Source organism: Polyodon spathula, chromosome 24, assembly GCF_017654505.1.
Source record: "Polyodon spathula isolate WHYD16114869_AA chromosome 24, ASM1765450v1, whole genome shotgun sequence".
Lineage (NCBI taxonomy): Eukaryota > Metazoa > Chordata > Actinopteri > Acipenseriformes > Polyodontidae > Polyodon > Polyodon spathula.
Window position 1 is genome coordinate 12,666,011 of NC_054557.1, and position 20,165 is coordinate 12,686,175.

Below are 20,165 nucleotides of genomic sequence, written 5' to 3' on the forward strand. Positions count from 1 at the left end.
TTCAAACCTGCGATCTCCGGGCTATAGGGCGCATCCTGCACCCCATGCGGAGCGCCTTTACTGGATGCGCCACTCGGGAACCCAAGGAGACCATGTTTGATTTCTCTTGCTATAATACACTTATCTTTTGAATTGCTTTTAATGGTATTTGTGCAGCAATAGCCAAGTACAATGTACTCTCAGTACTTACATGATTTATAGCAGTGTAATCTCTCACTGCTGATTTATGGTTCTGTTCAACTAAGATACCTCATAAAGAAGCCTGTGTTCTAATGAGGGTGGAAAGTACGTACTTTCTGGCATACTTGATGTGACCTGCCAATCTCAGGCATGTTTACTGCTTCAGCTTTTGTCTATGGTTTATATTACTGTAACTCTTCCATCTAATTTGAATCGAAGACACACTGTTTTTGTTGTTAAATTAACATTCTTAAATAATGTATTTATTTATTATTTCCACTTCATTGAAGGAGATCTGGCGAAGCACCACATAATTTAGCCCTTCGCACATTTTAATAGAGTTTGTATGATGTGTCATCATTTGATCTTCTAGTTGATTAATTTGACAAAATGGTGGATTATTTCACTGATTCAACATTTTGTTGCTCATCCATTAGTTTAATATTTTGACTGTACGGTTTCACTGGCAGCCTGTATGTTCTGTTTCTGTCTGAACAGGCAGTGCGTGCAAAGGGTGTGTATATTTTCTTGCTTGTCATTTTTTACATTCCAAATGTGTTGTCACGTGAGAACATTTTATAGACATGTGGAAACCTGGTGTTCTATATGCATTGCTTGTGCTGGATGCTGACGTGGCAAGAATTCTATTAGTTACTGCTGGAATTCGGTCTGGTTAGGTATGACATTGTAAAGAACAAACAAGAGGATTTATGTTTTTTTTAGTGTATGATATAAGAAATATAAAGTACAGTCTTTTTTATGCAGAAAGGATATGCAGAAAAAAACCTATAGAAATGTTATTACAGTAGGAATTTGTATGTTGAGAAATGTCAATTATTATACAATAGGCAATGTCTTTTTTCTGTTCAATGTAGATTCACACTTTTACTGACAATCATCAAAATGAAAGTTCATAGTTTGTAGTTTGAACGTTGTGTCTGGGATAGTCGTCGTCTTCTTATTCTTCTTCTGCTTCTGCTTCTTCTTGAGTGGTAATGCTGCCTGTCCCACAGGTGTTGTACCCATTTTACACCTGTCTAGGTTAATTACATTTTTACAGACTCGTACACACACTGATGAAAGAGGAGGTAGAAACAAAGATTATGATTGTCAGGAGTGGCGGACCATGCATTATGTCAACACTGCTTTGGGAATCAGTACATGAATTAAAAAGTAAAGGAACAGGAACACCCTTCAAAATTTCGCATGCTGCACTGTGAGTTACCAGCGAGAAAGGTGAATGTCCCTCTGAATTTGCCTGGCTGGTTGAGTGATTTGCATTGCCTTGTTTTCTTCTCCCTCTCAGTTGTACATTCAAGCCAGACGCCCTGAGAATCTGACTCTCCTTGTTGCTAGGGAAACATTCCCCAGCCACCCCCTGAGGCTACAGGGAGTCAATCGCGGAGCCCCTTATCAGCAGTATCAGCCTGTGGTGATGCTTCAACAAGCTTATATTGTGCAGTGGGAAGGAAGGGCACCTGAGGAAATCATACTGTACCCAATCAACTTTAACAGGTAATGTACCTGCTTTCACAGCTGTATCTGTGCAGAAGTGGAAGGGCATTGCATAGCAGACTGGTGCATTCAACTTGGCTAGCATAGACAAAGGTCATAAACTCGTGTTTGACTGACCGATCTCATAGTAAAGCCTTAAATGGCTCAGACCACTACGTAATGGGACCCTGGACTTTTTAAAAATACTCAATAGGCTTACGTTGTATACAGGGCTTGCAATACCCCGTATATCCTCTAGGGTTTTAATCCAACCACTTGTGTTTATCTATCCCCCTCATAGGTGACTGCTCATTTTTAAGTTTATGCCAAATCAAATCCAAGAATGGAGAACCCACATCCTCCCAGTGAAAAAAGTCTTTGCAATGTATGTCTCCACTTGTAGTTATTTCTCTTTTGATTTCTATGAAACATTGCCTTCTTTGTGGTATAGACTTTTTCCATGCACCCCACCCAGTGGGTAATCTATGTTTTTGATAACAACCCCCAATGCACATTGTATTGGTATCAAATGTTGATACGGTAATTGTTAAAAAGCTCAACTTTGTTTGAAAGGGTCTGCTCATTACAGTCCCAAAATGGAACGCCACATCTACTTTTTGTGCAATCTCAGATCTACAGCGAAGCAGAATTAAATGCGCAAGGGGGCTGGTTCTTAAGCCCTGAGGGTTACAAATCAGAGAGTTGTATTTATTTTCCAACTTTTTCTTTCCATTTACACCCACCCTTGAGTAAGCGAGCAAAACTGAAACTCGTGTGGAATTAATTTTGACAATGAAACAAACTTTCTAAACAAACGATTTACCCAAAAGAGATTCTACATCTGTTTTCCAGTGGTTTGGGACTTTATTGGAGGAAACCATTTTATCTTTCCTGCTCTAATCTAAGCTTGAGATCTCCCAGGCCTCTCATTCCACAGATCTTGTTTTGAATGTTTAAGTGAAGAGTGCAAAGCTACAGTGCATATCAATAGCACGTGTTTTGAAATAATATAGTGCTAGGAACAGCAAAGTACAAGCTTAATGTGCACCCAGTAAACGAATACTGGATATCTGCGGGTCAGTTCCATTTATCTTGCAGGTGCCTCCACTTCAAATGTCATTCAAAAGGGCAACCCCATAAAAACACATAGCGGTACTATTATATAACTGGCCCAACTGTTTTGAATTCTTCTCTGTTATGTTGTTTGTTATTAGATTTTTTTTCTCCCAGTATTGTTTAGTCTGGGAGCTGTTTGCAATGGCATGTTTTGTTTTTCTTTTTTTTTTTTTTTTTTAAATAAATTGCATTCCATACCAAAGTTCACGTCAGTGCAAATTAATATAATGTAACAGAGAACCCCCAATGCACCAACAACCTTGTAGTGGGATATGTAGCGGTAATGCATATGTAAATGAGCCATCACATTTTGAACCTATTTAACCCTTTCTTCCCCTTGCTGCAACAAAAAGAGGCTTCACTTTGAGAAACACGGGGATGACCAGCACTCTTTTTAGACTGTCCGAGCTGTTTGAGGGGGCTTTCCAGCTGGCTACTGCTACTGCAGCAATTGTGTCTGTTGTCTGCAGTGGCTTTTTTGTTGCTGTGATTTAAGCTGGTGTAAATCTGTTCTTGAATTTATAATCCAGCAAGATCCCAGTAATATGGTATTCTAGTTGCCAACTAGTACTGCTGATCACAAGCAGACAAGAAGATAAGCATTCCTTGTTCCTGATTTCCTGTAGTGAGCACTGTATGGATTGGTACCGTAGCTATTAGAAACCTTATGCTGATTTTTTTTTTATCAAGGACAGTCAACCTGAAAGAAAGTCTTTCTTTGACCCGATTAACCTTCAAAGTACAACCAATCCATCAATTGATGTCATTTCATTCTCACACAGCGCTTTTCAACTTGCTTTTATTATAAAGTTCTGACTATTGGCAATGGCCAAGAATCAGCTTTTTAAAACACACATGGCAGCAGTGCTAAAAAATCACGCTCAACCCCAGAAATAAACAGAATGTTAAAAAGCTTTGGGACACCACTAAAACAAAGTCGACTTGACTTAACCTTTTCATGCACTATATAAACAAACTTTGGATTTTTAATTGATGCTCGTTGGGTTTTTGAACACAACATTTAGATTAAAAACAAATATGCAATTCATATGCAGTGCTCTTTGCTGTGGCTGCCTCTGGCATCATAGCCACTGTACTAGGGATGTCACGCAATTTTTTAAACTAGAGAAAATTAGTGAAAGGCAGAAACCACAGACCCGGGGAACTCAGCAGTGATACAGTACAGCACCAAAGAGGTTGACTACTCTGACTGAAGCAGTAGAAAGCTCCATGTATCCTCCTATATGCAAGCAAAGATGCCTCTGGGCAGATCCTTACTATTAAATAACTTTTAACACCTGTTGCTTTCATTGGATAGCATTGGGGCACTTTCTGATTTTTAGATTGGATTGTGTTGAATTCTTAAATTGCAGCTCTTTGGTAGTAAAAACGATCCAGTACCTTTTATATAACAATCAGTTTACAACTAAAAGCAGGACAAAAAGTATAGACGCTGTTTTTAGTATATATGATTTATGGTTACTCTGGGCATGGACGGTGGTGTATGCAATTGCAGGTTCACTAATGTAATTATGTCTCCCACTCTTCAAACCCTTAATATGTTTCCCTAGCAACAAAAGAAGGCAGTGATTTGTATCTGTACTACAGCATTTTTTTTTTATTATTTGTATAAGAAAATCTTCCCTTTTTTGCAGTTGTGGAGGGAGATTATGATTGTTTGGGTGGAGCGACATTTACACAATTCTTCCGCTGCTATGCTCGATTACACAGAAGGTTTATAGCATTGGTAAAGTTACTGTACCCTACCCTGGGGGCTTAGTACTGCTTTTATCACTTGTTGAATAAGACCCTTTGGCAGTAAGCCAGCTGACTTCAAACCTGTACTGATACCTTGGAAGCAGTGTCATATTAAGATATTTGGCATTGTGAACAACATCACTCAATACAGTTATCTATATTGAAGCCTCTGGTATGGAGGGACATCTTGTACTGTATGGTGATCTACAGCAGGAAAAACAAGTCCAGCATTTATCCAACTTGAGTTTCACATTGAAGATTTCACATGGTCTCAGCTGTAGTGCACACCATGTACTGTACAAAGTTCATTCACTGGGATTTACCAGATAATCTAAAAATACGTGCTACAGTATTCAGACATTGGTTTATTTGCCAACTTTAGCAGAGAGAAATGGATAAAAGATGAGCGAGAGGGAGAGCCACAGTGAATACAGGCCAAATGATGATGCAATTTGGTACATTCTTTGGAATGCTAAATGTTAGTTTTATAAACACTAATTACTTTACCATAGTTATGGCTCCTTCACTAATTGCTGTTTGAGATGCTATGTGTAAGGACTCCACCTTCTGCTTAACCTCGGCTAAGCATAAGATTATATAGAATAACTGGAATACCATCAACACCTCAATATCTGCTGGCTGTTTACTAGTGCTGCAAACATTAAAACTGTATAGAATACTTTGTTTAAGTTAGCAATGACATGGACATTGTGAAATTAGCTCAGATTAATTGAAGACACCTAAAAGGAGGGAATCCGTGTATGCCGATACAGATTTCATTTTGTCAAACTGTTGAAATCTGACAGAAATATATTCTCATTCCAGAGGAAACTGGATCCAGGTGGCTCTTTGTTATCCCAAAGAAACGTCATTTAAAATCATATCGGACATCAACCAGCGACAGACTGGGAAGGTACACAGTGTGGAGCACTACACACCAGCTGCATCAATAGAAGCGGTGCTGGTCAACTCTGAGAAGAGGCTCTTCTACTTTGACAGCAAATCAGGGTACGAACACTGTCATTACATCAAATAACTCTGACAATGGTAGTAATAACAAAAGGATAACATGCGTCGCATGCCGCGTCTGTCTGCCGCCCTTACTGTATTCAGTGACAGGTAACAGAAGTAATTCTGTTGGGAGTACCTGTGATACCAATGTCATGGAGAGGTGTTATTTAATGGCACCAACAACTGCTATTATTAGGTTATTGTTTTTCTTCTGTGTTGGACAAACTCTATGGTGTCTATGGTGATTATGTTCTAAGAAACAATTTCTTAACCCTTTGAGTATGCATGCTTCAGATTTTAAATGTTAAAATTTTCATTATATTGATATAGAAATATTTCTTAATGCAATTGAAATCTCAGCTCGGTCTTGCCTTGCACAGTACAATCACTTGAGCCATCCTTGTGATTATAAATAAGTTACACAAAAAGGATTATTAACAGTGCCCAAGTATAACTGGACCAGCGATCGAACCTCAACTTGCCATTCTAAATGTGTGTCTGTCCTAACCGAACCTCTATTGGTCTGGTATTAATTGCATCATGTAAATGTTTTTTTTAAAAAAGCCCTGGACTTGATGGTTCAGTGTTTGGTCCCCAGCACCAGGATATTCAGCTATATTCCCAAATGCGATGGTTTATTCCCCCAATTGATGAAATACTAGAACCAAAAAAACATTTCATGCAATATTTATTAAATTGAATAAATATTAGGTTTTCCGTAAAAGCTGAGGAGGAGCCGATTTATGTAATCTCTGTACTGCACTTTGGATCGAATGATTCAGGAGCTCAAATTAAATATACAGTTCTGAGGTCTGCTGTGCTTCTTGGTGACAGAGCGTGCTTGAGTTTGCCAAGCTGGGGTTGTCATTGCTAAAGCTATTACATTCCTCCATCTCCTGACTTTTGTTTCATAAGTCTTGGATCGCTTTCGTTATTTGTCAATGTTTTACATTCCATGGATGACACATGCCAGACATTTTAATGCAAGTTAATATTCCAGACCCTTATAGGGAGAATCAGAGACACTGAGTGTGAAAACAATGACAGATGGCTTTTAGGTTAGGTTTAGGTTCACACACACACACACACACACACACACACACACACACACACACATATATATATATATATATATATATATATATATATATAGGTAATATCACAGTACGTTGCAACCCATACACAGATTTAATATGAGAATGTCATTCATGTGTAACCTTGTGTAAAAGCTCTACAGTTTGTTTATCCCTATTTTGTATAGTTGGTGAACAGTAGAGCTGTTTAGATTTGAAAATTCTGGTTTCATGATAATAGGAAAACCTATTATTTATTCAACAAAACAAGACCAAAATAAAATACACATTTTGAGTTGGCAGTGTCTTTTTAATGTTGCATGTTTTTATGGATCACTTGGCTGCTCCAAATTGATCTGCACCTCCTCCTCCTCCTCCTCCCAATCCGCAGGTACCTATTTCTACACATACAGGCAACTCACCATCGAAAGGGGCACAGCTACTGCTCCAAGGTAGGCTGCGAGCGCATCAAGATTCTGGCACACATGGTTTCCACGACAACCATGAACTGCCCGCCTAATCCCTTCCCAGTGAAAAGCAGCAGGAGCCCGGCTAAGCGGCTCTCCATGTCTCAACGCGTGGCAACTCCATGCGGCCGCTGTGGCGCCCCGCAGGTGAGAGCCTGTGACTGTGCTGGCAGTCAGCCACGCTGTCAAGGAATCAGGTGCAGGTGCTGAAAGGCGTATCATTGATGTCAATCTTCTCGCTTGCTTGAGTTGTTTTGAGGGCATTAAACAAAAGCTTCTTAAAGTTTGAAGTGGGAGGTTGTGTTGCGTGATTTTAAAGATGTTTTTTAATATGACATCATTACTCAAAGACACGCACTCAAACATAGCTTAATGGTTAGAGTATGAAAAAGCACATGTATCTGGTTATAATCTCTCCTTTTGTAAATTCAAAATGATAAACAGTGTATGAATAGTTTTAATGAATGGAGATTTGCACAATAAACAAAGGAGTTGCATCTCTGTCCGGGACAAACATGTAAATGTCTGTCTTATCATTTTAAGAGAATGTAGGACAGTTCTCATGTCAGAAAGAAGACCAAGGCCTACGAGACCACCAGATAGAGAAAGAACCATCAATGACTGCTGTGTTTGTCATCACTAAAGCTTTTTCACGTCGTACCTGTTTCTAGTTGCAAATTGAAGCGTATTCACGTTTACTGTGCTGTCGTAGAGTTGTTGAGCGGGGGCTTGTGAGGGTGTTCTTAATAACCACTCACTGTTTGATCTTAGGCTGCCATTTCCAGTGAACCCTACAAGGAATATGTGAGAGTGCAGGTTCTTTCTCTGAGCAAAGCGAACATACAAAACGGACTTAAGTCTGCCTTTATTAAGGTAGGTGTTTTTCATCTTACAGAATGAACATGAATATATAAATGGGTTTGAAAGGAGGTATAATAACAAGTTTTTTTTTGGATGTACACAAAGGGTTTTAATGATTAAAAAATATATACCAATTGGAATCACGTGCAGGGTTATGCTCTTTTCGATTCACTGTGGGGATCAGTATTCTGGATCATAATGTTCAGTGTTTGAAAGGTGCCTTCTTGGATGGGTGTTTTTGTTTAAAAATATAATTGCACATTATATACTTGCAATATTGAACTTGTGAAAAGTTATGCATGTAACATATTTGTAAAAGGTAAGGGGCAGGACAAACTTGAAAAGTTCTCATTGCTGAGCAAGTCACACAAGGACAATGCAAACAGGCTATTGTTTCTCAACTGCCTCCCCAGCCAGGCAACAACAGAATAGAATTTCACCACTGCAGTCTGCTGATTTCTGTTTCAAAACATGTGCACAAAAACCACCAAACTAACCTGACCTGACCTCAGATCCAGCATGGAATTTAAACACTGCACAGCAAATCGGTGAAGGCACTCTTTATCGTACTGCACAGGGACCCTGACATTGATTAAGGAGTTCTTTAATAGTGCCAGTTCAAGGTTAAGTCTGTTGCATCAGTATAACCTTAACCTTAGTGTACAGTTAAAGGTTATATTTTGTTTTTCTTTTGCAGGTTAACGATGAAGTATTTTTGTTTAAAAAGCAGGGATTGTTTTTCGTGGTGGTTGATGCTTGCACTGGAGAAATTAAAAGCAGACGGCACATAGACATGTTCAGTGTTCCTCAGGCTACCAGCGCCATCGATGCTTACATTATCTCCACAGTCAAAGAAAGGTCAGTGACTACTGCACATGCTGTGTAGTGCAATAAAACAATCCAAATATAGTGTGTTTCTCAATGGAGCTTTCATTATATTAGCAGATTACTTCAAGACAGTGGGGTGTATTCAATAGATCTAAATATTGCTGTCATTTAAATCATTACAAGAAACTGACTTTAATATTTTGTTTTGTTTTGATGAACATTCCAATTAGGTGTGCTGTTTTATGCACGAGATGACATCTGTACACAGAATAAGATGTACTGGAATTTTGGCAAATACTTACGCTGTGATTGGTTGATTTGTAGGTCAATAGTTTTGGTGTGTTCCAGAGATATCAAGGACCTGCCGATAAACTCTGGACTTTCAGCATTCATGAAACTAGGCTCTTCAAAGCCCATTGGACTCTTCAGGAAAGGTGATGTAATCACTTTCCATTTGTTTTCCATTTGTCTTTCAGCTCCCCAGTTAGGAATACTGACTGTGTAGTGTTTCAACAAGAAAGGACTCGGGCATTGTATCTGATACAGCATGACTCACTCTGGGTGGTTCAGTAAACAGAAAACCTGAGATAAAACTAACATTTGGTTGGGAACCAGGGCAACAGCCTCCATGCAAATATCAAAACCCGCCATGGTGTCAGGTAGCGCGGGTTATCTTTAGAAGTATTACGCATTTACATGTTTGGTGAAAATAGCAAAGAAGAAAACTGTATCATAGTTACATAAAACTGTTTGAACAAATGAAGAAATCTTGCCTTCAATGGTGCTAACGCTCAGATATTTAATTTAGTTAAATAACATTACATAAAACAGATTTCCTCTGTCCTGGCATTTAAGTATCTTGAAGACAAACATATGAGCTTTGCCTAGAACATTGCATTAGAGCATCATGTGCTGTAATTTTGTTGACGGAATATTTTTTCCAGTTGCTTCGGTTCCATCTCCCTTTTTTTCAATGCAGGAAGTTTTGCGCTGCTGGGTTATAAGGGCCAACCCAACCCACCCTGGATTAAGATTGTAAATCGAGCTGTGGGGCTAGAAGCTGCCTCGCTCCAGCAATACGTTCCTCTGAACCTGAATGAGTACAGATGTCCTGGCCAAGGGAAAGAGTACAGAAAAGATGAAAAGCTCTTGAGAGGGCTGCTGCAACAGAACCAACTGGAACTGGAGGGCTGGAGAGGCCCATAACAGACACAGAGCTGTTCGTCCACGTTACTAATCTCAAGCACCTCTGTATAAATAATGAAACCAAATTAATAAAATTACAAACAACAAAACATTCCTTGAACTTGTGGTGTTTTTTTTGGGGGGGGGGGGGGGGGGGGGGGGGGGGTTTGCTTCCGAAAACAAATCAGTCGAAGGCTTGGACCTGACAATACAAGTTATCTGCCTCTGATTTAGGTTTCGCGTGAAAACAAAAACGAGATCATTCGATTTAGTGAGAGCATTCTTTGTTCTTTACAGGGTTTAGTAGTTCTAAGCTGTATAGCTAGCAGCTCATTTTAACCCACAGTGCAGAACACAATGCATTCCACGTGGCGTATTCGGAGTTTTAATATTCCGTATATATACTTTATATTATACTCTGCCAGTTCCTTTCGGACTAATAAAATGGGATTGATGCTGATTGGCTGAGAATACGATTTGCATACAGAAGTTCTGCTCAGACATGTTATGTATTATGCTTACTGACACCTGCAGTAGCGGCAGCCCAGACAGTGACTGTAGGTATTCTGAGGTGTCTTTCATCATTCTGGGGGGAGGAGGGGGGGTTGCTCCTGCCAGATTTACAGAATGTGAACTGTATCCAAATAAACCAAACTGTGTCCAAGAATGTGAGTCAAAAGCCTCCCAGTGGTGCTTTAGATACAACAGGCTTGGACTGACTTTTAAATGCATTTTTGCAGAACGTGATAGTATTTGAAACTGATTGCACCAGTCCGTTAATATGGTAGCGTAGTCCCACATGTTGCATTGCATCACCAGATAATGCCTACCAGGGAATTTTTTGAGACCGTGGCTACAGATTTATTTATGTTAGTTCTATAGTGAGCTACTCGATCAAAGGTAAGGTCTAGAGCTTCATAAGGTTTAAAAGCTCATAGAGCAGCAGCACCTGACCTCGTAGGAGGGGATGGACAATAGCCTGCAGTCAAGGTTTTAGTTTCATTTATACATTAAATAAGATATTCCAGCATGCAGTTGTACAATCACTATGAGTCATGCCACCTGGCCAGTATTGTATTGTATGAAGACTCTTTTGTTTGTGCAATTTATTCTCGATATGAATTTATTTTTCTGAACCTATTATTTTGAGGTGCTTTATTGGAGTGTAAGACCATGCATCGGGTGTCTTCTGCAACTGGTTTGTATAACAACAGTCAAATGAGAAATGTTTCCAATGTTACAGCAGCTGCTTCATTGTTGACCAACCTTTGATCCTTAATGTTTTGTTAACCTCGCTGAAGTGGGCAAAAAAATGGTTCTAAATTTGTATTAAAAATGACTGTGAAATACTTCAAAACATGTCAGGTGTGCTGAATGTTTCAAGTGTTTCACAGTAAATTACTTCATTCTACATGCATATTTCTCCAGTAAACCTTAAAGCATAAAACAACTAAGTATTTGTGGGAAATCCCATTCCAGTGTAAAATGATGCAACTTTCACTGCTAAAGAATGTCCCTGGCTCATCTCTTGTTCGTACTGTGTAACTGTCCTGATTGACTCATTCAGATGTGGGGTTATACACTTTTCCTTTTGGTAGTCAACAAAGCATGTTAAAAATGCGTTGTTGATATTATCTATTGCTGGCAATCTCAGCAGTCAGACCTATTCTATATCTGCACTGAGCTGGTTAAACAATTGAAGTCTTCCAACAGATAACACATTACAAGACCTACATTCTTTGAATCTGTTGTTCTGTGGGATTAAATATTTGGTCTGTTTGGAGCACATGTAGCTGGAGCCTGATTGTTCAGATTGCTGGCAGCACCTGATGATTTCAGTAATGCGTCTCCACAAGGTGGTTCAGAATGACTGGATAGGGTGCGGGGCATATGGACATCCCAACCCATATTATCCTTGCTACCAGCTAGTACCAGCCCAAGTTGAACAATGCTGTCTTCTTTACAGGTACTTAAAACATCTAGAAAGAGCATCCCATGCTCCCCACGATCATTCACGGCCGGGCAAAAATGAAACCAGTCTCCATTCTGTTTCTTCTAACAATACTTCTCCCGGCTGTAAAAGCAGGTAGGTGTCAAATAAAGCATTTGTATTATTTGTTGTCAATGTAAGATTTAATATTCCACTTAGTAAGAAAGGTTATGTTATGTCTGAGCAATTAAAAAGGTTTTTGGAACTGGCACTTGTCCCTCTCCCAAGAGCTGTTACTAACCAGATCTGTTAGGGTATCAAAAATGATCCATACTGGTTACTGTCCAGGGGAATCAGAAACCAATAAGAAGTCTACAAAGTTAAATGATAAGGGTTATATGGCAATGCTACAATGGAGTATTCACAACATCTTCATATGAATTTTACTTCTTTATAACAATTTCCAAGTTGGCAGAAGGACCTCGGTACCCTAGCATTCTCCCTTTGCTAGCTAACCACAGTTGACACCGGTCTCGTATTAACACCCAGTCATATATATATATATATTGATGTATTTGTTGAGTAGCCTCACTAAAGCATTTTATTAATATAATTAAGGCTGCCTTAGAGATTCAGTGAAAAAATAGAACCGTTAGGTTTTTTTTAATTTTTTTATTCCTTTAATGTTTGATCAAATTAGACTACATGGAACCGGTTAACTTCAGCTGTTTGCACATATCGATTTGGATTGGCAGGCTGTGGGTTGAAACCTGGGCCAGAGTTGAGACAGTCTTCACGAAGGACTGTTTTAGCGCAGTCTGGAGCAAACTAGGACCTGTCCAGGGGCTACATACAGTAAATTCCACATGTTTAGGGAAAAAAAAGGAAAATAACTTTAGAGCAACAATTAACTTAATCCCAGAGCCGATCCTGCTGGAGAGAAAATACTCAGTGGCAACAAAACAAGCTGAGGGAAGTTCAGCATGAAATGACTGTGGTACAACCAAGAGCAAGGCTTTGTATGAGGTATGCTGCGTCCTTTGGGGGAAACGGCGAGACTTGGCAAGGCGGACTGACCTATTATTATTCCCGTTCTAAGAAAAGCCAAATCTCAGAGACTAAAGTATATTAATGGCACGAATTATATATTTTTGCCACGTTAAAAATATTTTTATAGTAATTGCAAACAGAAGTAATATAGAACATTTTAATTGCTGTTCCTAATTGCAAACATCCCTTGTACCCAGCTTCCAGAAACCATCCACACGCAAACTGGCAGTTTCTATAATGATAGCACATTATAGAACCCTAACATGGTGATGTAATTTTGCAAAAGGGAAGTTAGTTCCAGAATTGGCTTTTTGCAGCTTTGTTGTGTCCAAGTGTAACTTTTAATAGTTCCAGAAACAAACAAGTGGGACACCCTGAATATTAACAGTTACAAGCTAAGAATTAGGAGGGTTTCATGGGATTTATATGCATTAGTGTTGGATTGAATTCATTCTTTGCCACAGTAATACCCAGATCTTTGTTGTAACACACATCCTTTAGTAATCCTTTTTTAAACTACACAGTTTAGAAACTGACAGATACCACTAAAATCAGAAAGAAAGGTTGTATTTCAGTGGTATCTTGGGGAGTCTCGCTAATGTTGATATTGGCCTGTTCACACTTCTCCTCTTAAAGAATTTCAGTTTTGCACAGCGGGGGCCATTTTGTATTTATTCAAAACAGTATTCTTGAGTTATCTGTTGGAATGTTCAGGGAAGGTTCATGTCTTTAGTCATATAAACATCAGTGTCATTTGGAAAAATAAACCTGTTTTTCAAAGTGCGTGTTATCATAGCTCCGGGATATCGAAGTGTTTACCTTTTAAATAATTCAGTATTTAAACTCTGTGCATACTTCTGATGATGAGCCACTGAAGAGCACCTGTAGTGTAAAGCAATTGTTAAGAAGATGGGAGAACTTTACACTGTAAGCAAAAGAAACGTTTATTGAATCAGTAATATTAAAATTTGAACTAATAACAACGTCTCTGTTTGAATTGTACAATCTCCCACATTTCAGAGAGATATGGGAGATTGTTAAAATAAAATAAAAAATGTAATTGATAGAGAAGAGACAAATATAAAATATGGCAGTATGGCAATGTAAGAAAAAAAATGACAATAGCATTTGGTAATGAATCAGCACAAAAGGACTGTAGGGAATGGCTGTTGAATGGCACTCTGAACCTCTGTCCTGCCTCACTGCATTCCAGTGCATTGACTGTGGGGCTGTTTGCACTCCTAGTGTCCCAGGTAAAGCACATTTTAAAGTGATGGAGAATAATGTGTTCTTTAAGTAAACCCCTTCCAGCAGTAGCAGTTAATGATGCACTCTAGCTTGTGTATAAAACCCACGTTTATGTTGTGGTTTATATTGTTATTTTGTTATGTGGTTATATTCCTGCACCAGTACTGAACCCTGGCATTGTTTGATGCTAATAAGATTGCAATCCATAGTGACATATGGTGATGATTGCAGTTGTGATTTATTTTTTTTTTTTTTAGTAGAGCACACTTGCAAAGTGGTGTCAGACTATTGTCACTGCAAGGTCTATTTGCAAAGCTCAGATCTAGATAATAATTAATATGATTGGATTTGTTGGTTATGTTTGTTTATAGGCTGCCCTGATGAAGACAAGCATCTGCAGCACTGGATCCCCGGGCATAACGAAGCTCACCGCGTCCGCATTGGCTACGACAGGAAGCTGCTTCTCACCTCCTCTGCCTCCGTCCACTCAGTACGAATCTCTGATGGAGGTACAGTAAGATGACATGCTGACAGTACACCGAGGCTGGTTGGCTCTTTACATAACAGGGGTTGATCCTGGGACTGTGTAGAAAATCACAATAACTTCCGCCTTTTTATTTTCCTACATACAACAGCCACAATTGCAGCACAGTCTCAAATGCCTCAGTGTTAGAACTTACCAGTAGCATGCCTGCCTTAAACAATCAGGCTTAATCAGAGCTGTTATTGGAAATTATTTGTGACACGCTTTATAAGCAATTAGAGGACTATGTCCCACTTTTGTAAAACATTGCTTCATCAGGAGTGTGCATCTATACCAGCTGAGGCGGACATTTGATTAATTAGCGGTGGATGAGCCCTTCTAAGCCCGAATTAAACAGTGTGAGCTACACACCTCCTTCACTTCAAGAGTACACAACAGCACTCTGGAAACATGGGTGTGAAAAAATAATCTTTTAATTGAAATCAGGCCGAGGCATTTGTATTGGCACAAAGAGCATACTTGAAAAAGAATGTTTTAAACAGCCAAAGATGGGATTTGATTTCAGTCTGTGTCTCCCTCAGCTAAATGATATGGGGCACTGCCTTAAACGGAGCCAGCCAAGGGCGGAGTAATCGAGAAAAACAATATTAGGAATGCAATTGAATATAATGGGTTCTTCTAAAGTATCAGAAAAAAATGTCATGTCAAGTGAAAGTGAAAATTGAGAAGACAGACAGCATCATCATGTGTGCAGTGATGTTTAACAGCCTTATTACTTACAGTGGTTAGGATGTCATTTTACATTGGGGTTACAGTGACATATAACCACAATGCCTCACTAAAATGACAGCCTTGTTATGTACAGTTAGTTGTACTATATTGCCTGTGCTATTAATGGCTCTTAAATGTTTTACCAACGTGTAATATAGAGTAGAATGCAGAGAAGGGAGAAATCAGCATAAAATAGCATTTGAATCCATTTCTGTTTATTTCTCAGGAAAATTAGTTATTGCAGACAGGGGACAGCCTATTGTTCTGAGGACAAGACACATTCTCATTGAAAACGGTGGAGAGCTGCACATCGGCAGTGAGGAGTGTCCTTTCAAGGGGAACCTCTCTATCATCCTGTATGGAAGGTATGGCAAACCCATTTACTGCACTGGTAAATGCTTTGTAGCCATATAACATATATGGAAATGGAAAGCCATTTAGTGTATTTGATTTATTGATTCAGGAAGTACAGTACAGACATTGAAATCAAACTATGCAATAAAATTGAAAAATAATTATACCTTGGTTTAAAATATATAGCACAGTTCAGGAGATGGTGGAAGTAATACTCTTACAAACAAGCTGCTCATATTGACATTTCAAAATGTGCATTGCAGATCAGATGATCCAGAGGTGGCTCACAGCTACTTTGGCCACAAGTATATTGGTGCTGGCACTGGCGGCACGCTGGAGATTCATGGAGAGAGGAAACTGTCTTGGACTTTCCTGAACAAAACTCTTCATCCCGGGGAGACGAACGAGGACAGCTACCACTTTGAAAAAAGCTGGGGAAGCCGAGGGGTCGTCGTCCACGTCATCGATCCAGAGACCGGGGAGGTGCTGCATTCAGACAGGTCGGTCAAACATGGGGCGAGAATGCAAACGCTTAACATGATCTGTGATCTTTCTTGGGATTTGAGTAAAGTCTTGTATAAGTCACTGCATGTAATCTATGGTGCTGTTTCAGGTTCGATACCTACAAAAGCAAAGATGAAAGCAGGCGCCTAGCCCAGTACGTGGATGTGGTGGAGGATGGCATGATCCTAGCGATGGCTGTGAACGATGAGGGATCCAACAATCTGGAGGACTCGGCCAGGAAAGCTCTGTACAAGTTAGGCAGCAAGCAGTTCCATCGACTTGGATTCCGGTACGCAAGACCCATTTGATGTCTGCCAGGGTTTTAGATTAAATGAATGTTTATCAGATCTGCCAGTGCCAATGGCACAAATGGCTGTAAGCATGGATAGGCAGCATGGCTCTAAGCAAAGATTCATGTTATGATTTGGGATCATTTGATGTCTTCAGATCTCGGCTTTTATAGAAAAAAAAAAAGACGACAGCAGCAGCTCCACGTGGGAATGATCTACTTACAGACATTGGAATTCTACTTGCTCACCTCTATTCTAAAACATTAGGAGGACGCTAAGACTATAAAAGTGTAAATGAAGGACTATAATATTTTTAGATATGTTAGTGCTTTGTGAATACAGCCCTAGGCTTGCTAATTTGCAAAATAAGATCTAGGAGTTTGCTATCAGCTGCACCTTTTAAAATCAGCAAGGTGCAGAACCCACTGCTCCAATCTCTAAAATGTTGTTTATTTCATTGAATCCAACTGGAAGTATTTTATTAACTAAACTTGAATACATTCATAACATGTTGAAAGCTTGGCAGCATTACCAGTAGTGAATTTATTTATTTTTTTAAAGTAGTTCAAAACAATCCAGCACCACATTTGGAAATAAAGTGCTGTGTTTTACAAGCACATATGGAAGTTTCTGCATGATCATAGCCTGATAGAAACCAATGAAAGAACATTGAAAAAAAAAATTGTGTTCCATTCATCAATACAGTATGTCCTCAGTGAACTGCCAAGCCGTAAAACTGCAGTTGTTTTTCATGCGGTCTGCCAAGAAAATGTCATTGTTTTGTTATTATCTTTGTGGCAATTATCTTGAAAGATGCTATATATGAAATAAAGACTGATTTATTGAACAACTGTGAGAGTACTTCTAGGAATGTTCTGTGAGAGAACCATAATGTCCATTGAATTTCTAAAACTAGTCTTGGGACTTCAGTGTCCAAAATGAGCTTGCATGGACAATTTTTTAAGTATCTTGAAAAAGTAACATTTGGGATTAGCCAGAGAAGACATGGTAAACAAGAAATCGCGTGCTTCAGTGTCAACAACATTCCTGGCACAATGTGGGATTGCTGATAGAATGACAATGGAATCTAACTTTCCGCTCTCTTTGTTTCCTTAGGCATCCATGGAGCTTTATTACAGTGAAAGGCGATCCCTTCACATCTGCTGAGGATCATGTAGCCTATCAAGGTAAATTACTTTTGTACCTCATGAATAACAAGGTTAGCTATATATATATATATATATATATATATATATATATATATATATATATATATATATATATATATATATATATATATATATATAATTAGCAGTGCCTTTTGTTTGATGTTCTGTGTTTTTTAATTTTATTTTCAGGAACCAAGGCTTCAACAGAAGCCATATCTTCAAAAGTGTTCCAGTCTGGATACGGAGAGCATTTTACTGTCACTGCATCAAGTCAATGGGTCCAAGGTAGTGGCTAAGTAACTACCGCTACTAGCTGAAATCTCAAGCAGCTTAATAAATTAGTCATTACATGCGCTGTGTTGTTTTTTTTAATGCAAAGAATAACAGCTACCGGAAATTGTTGAATAGCTATATGGAATCAATTGTACCCATCAAAAAGCAATTGTGCTTTATAATAGTGACAGCAATCTAATTATATACAGTGCACATTAAGATGGTTGCACATGTTAAACAGAGCTATTCTGCACGAGCGTCCTTGGGAAATGTTTTCCACTGTTTTGAGCAGCTTTTTATAACAATGATTTCAGAGTAGTGCTTAGTAGGATAATGCTGAAAGTACAAGGTTATAAAAGAATAACACTGGATGCATTTTAAAAGATATATTCACAAGAAAGTGCTACAGCTTGGGTTCACTGTCCCTTGTAAAAGTTTACCACGGTAAATGTGCACAGTATTTTCATAAATTTCCCATAGTTACATCATACATTTACCATAGTTTACTGTGTTTTTTAAAATATGCCTTACCATACCTCTCTTGGCTTTTACAATGCTTTCCTATGTTTTACCATGCTTTCAGTATGCGTTATTTCACATTTGTATGCTTTTGCTATGCTGTATTACACTTTGCGAACCTTGTATAAGGTCTAGGTGACAGAGATCACACAGGGGAAGAGAGTGCACCAGCTACACTAAGCATTCCTAATTGTCTCCATGCTGGAAAAAGAAAGTGGAATTCTTTAGGGGCTTTGGCCTGTGCCCTCAAGTCAGTGACCTTACTCAAATTAATACATTAAAAGGGATCTTTAACATCCATATCACAGATGCATGCTATATGTGCTGTATCACTTGCCTGAGGGCTAGCAACGGCACAGTGGTGTCCTGACACTTCTGGAGAGGTGTTAGCAATCCCGAGGCTGAGCTTAATCCCACTGACCTTGGGGTTCAAAGGTTATCATGCTGTATGATTTTTTTGACTATGAATATTCAGTGTTCTAGACCTCACTGGGTGTTTCTGATTCTGTGTTGCAGAGGTGGAGTGGACCGAGTGGTTTGACCGGGATGATGAGAGAGGCTCGGGCGACTGGGAGAAGCTGTCGGATATCCGAACCGCTTTTCCAGGGAAAATCTGTGCCAGCCCCTTGGACATTCAGGTACTAATGTAAATCCCATATACATTGCTTCAAAAGGCCTGATGTACTGGATTCCATTTGGACGATGGCATACATTTCTTGTTTGTGCCAATCTGATCTAATGTATAATCTGGGTGTAAAGTTGGTGAGCCACAGGATACAACATGGCTCATATCAGATCATCATTTAACTGAATCTCAGCATCAAAGGCAGAAAGTTTTCCATTAGGTGTTTAACCACTTGTTATGAAAACAAAGCAAACTGCACACTCGATGAGAGCGGCTTAAAAACATCCTTTTTTTTAAACGCTGATGTAATATCTTTCATCTTCTATTCTAGGCAACCACTTATAATGGAGTCGATTCCAATTTAACAGATGAGGTTTTCTACAAAAACGACAAGGATTATGGATTTGTGTGCCTTAATAAAGATCAGCCAGATGGAATCTGTAACAACTATAAAGTGCGCTTCCTCTGTGGGAAACTTGGTATGTGTGGCATGTCAGTTCTGTGTAATAATATTGCTGGGCTATAGACTTATCAAGAGTAAAAGACATCGGGCCATCGTGGTGGTGACCCAATGTGCCGATCGCAATCAGACACTGCAGGTCAACACATGGAACACTAGTGCTGGAACCTGGAGACCTGGCAGGCGAGCGCGCCTGGACTCGGCTAGTGGTGAAACCTACTGTAACACAAGCCCAGCCCTTGAATATGAATGGAGCGCTGTGTACTGCACTGTAGAGAAGACAGTTAAACTGCAGCTTGCAGGAGCACTAGATCACCAGACTCAGTAGCTGATACAGTAGAAGTCACTTTTAAATTCTATTAATACTGCAGACCTCTAAAGACCTAGAAAAGGAACTCTATTACCAACACACCATGACTTAGTTAAGTGTTTAGTTACAGTAGGGTTTCCTTTCTGCAAAGTTATGAAAGTGTTAAATATGAAATGACTGATTTTAGCATTGGCCATGAGATCAT

At 39.2% G+C, this 20,165-nt stretch overlaps 2 protein-coding genes across 5 annotated transcripts in view; both read left to right on the top strand.

The window, feature by feature from the left end:
* Positions 1 to 10,085, top strand: part of LOC121299288 (cell surface hyaluronidase-like) — a 31,155-nt gene extending 21,070 nt beyond the window's left edge. The window contains exons 19-25 of one of the 3 annotated variants that reach the window (XM_041226962.1): positions 1,487 to 1,695; positions 5,374 to 5,556; positions 7,024 to 7,246; positions 7,871 to 7,972; positions 8,658 to 8,818; positions 9,113 to 9,222; positions 9,768 to 10,085. In XM_041226962.1, coding sequence (XP_041082896.1) covers positions 1,487 to 1,695; positions 5,374 to 5,556; positions 7,024 to 7,246; positions 7,871 to 7,972; positions 8,658 to 8,818; positions 9,113 to 9,222; positions 9,768 to 9,994 — 1,215 coding nt within the window. In that variant the 3' untranslated portion in view covers positions 9,995 to 10,085. The other 2 variants (XM_041226963.1, XM_041226964.1) reach the window with 2 other exon arrangements.
* LOC121299289 (cell migration-inducing and hyaluronan-binding protein-like) overlaps positions 1 to 20,165 on the top strand; it is a 48,916-nt gene that overhangs the window by 14,140 nt on the left and 14,611 nt on the right. For both annotated transcript variants that reach the window (XM_041226965.1, XM_041226966.1), the window contains exons 2-10: positions 11,940 to 12,059; positions 14,573 to 14,710; positions 15,683 to 15,821; positions 16,074 to 16,310; positions 16,424 to 16,603; positions 17,721 to 17,791; positions 17,963 to 18,058; positions 19,082 to 19,203; positions 19,522 to 19,669. In XM_041226965.1, the coding sequence (XP_041082899.1) occupies positions 11,969 to 12,059; positions 14,573 to 14,710; positions 15,683 to 15,821; positions 16,074 to 16,310; positions 16,424 to 16,603; positions 17,721 to 17,791; positions 17,963 to 18,058; positions 19,082 to 19,203; positions 19,522 to 19,669 (1,222 nt within the window). In that variant the 5' untranslated portion in view covers positions 11,940 to 11,968. The remainder of the gene's footprint in view (positions 1 to 11,939; positions 12,060 to 14,572; positions 14,711 to 15,682; positions 15,822 to 16,073; positions 16,311 to 16,423; positions 16,604 to 17,720; positions 17,792 to 17,962; positions 18,059 to 19,081; positions 19,204 to 19,521; positions 19,670 to 20,165) is intronic.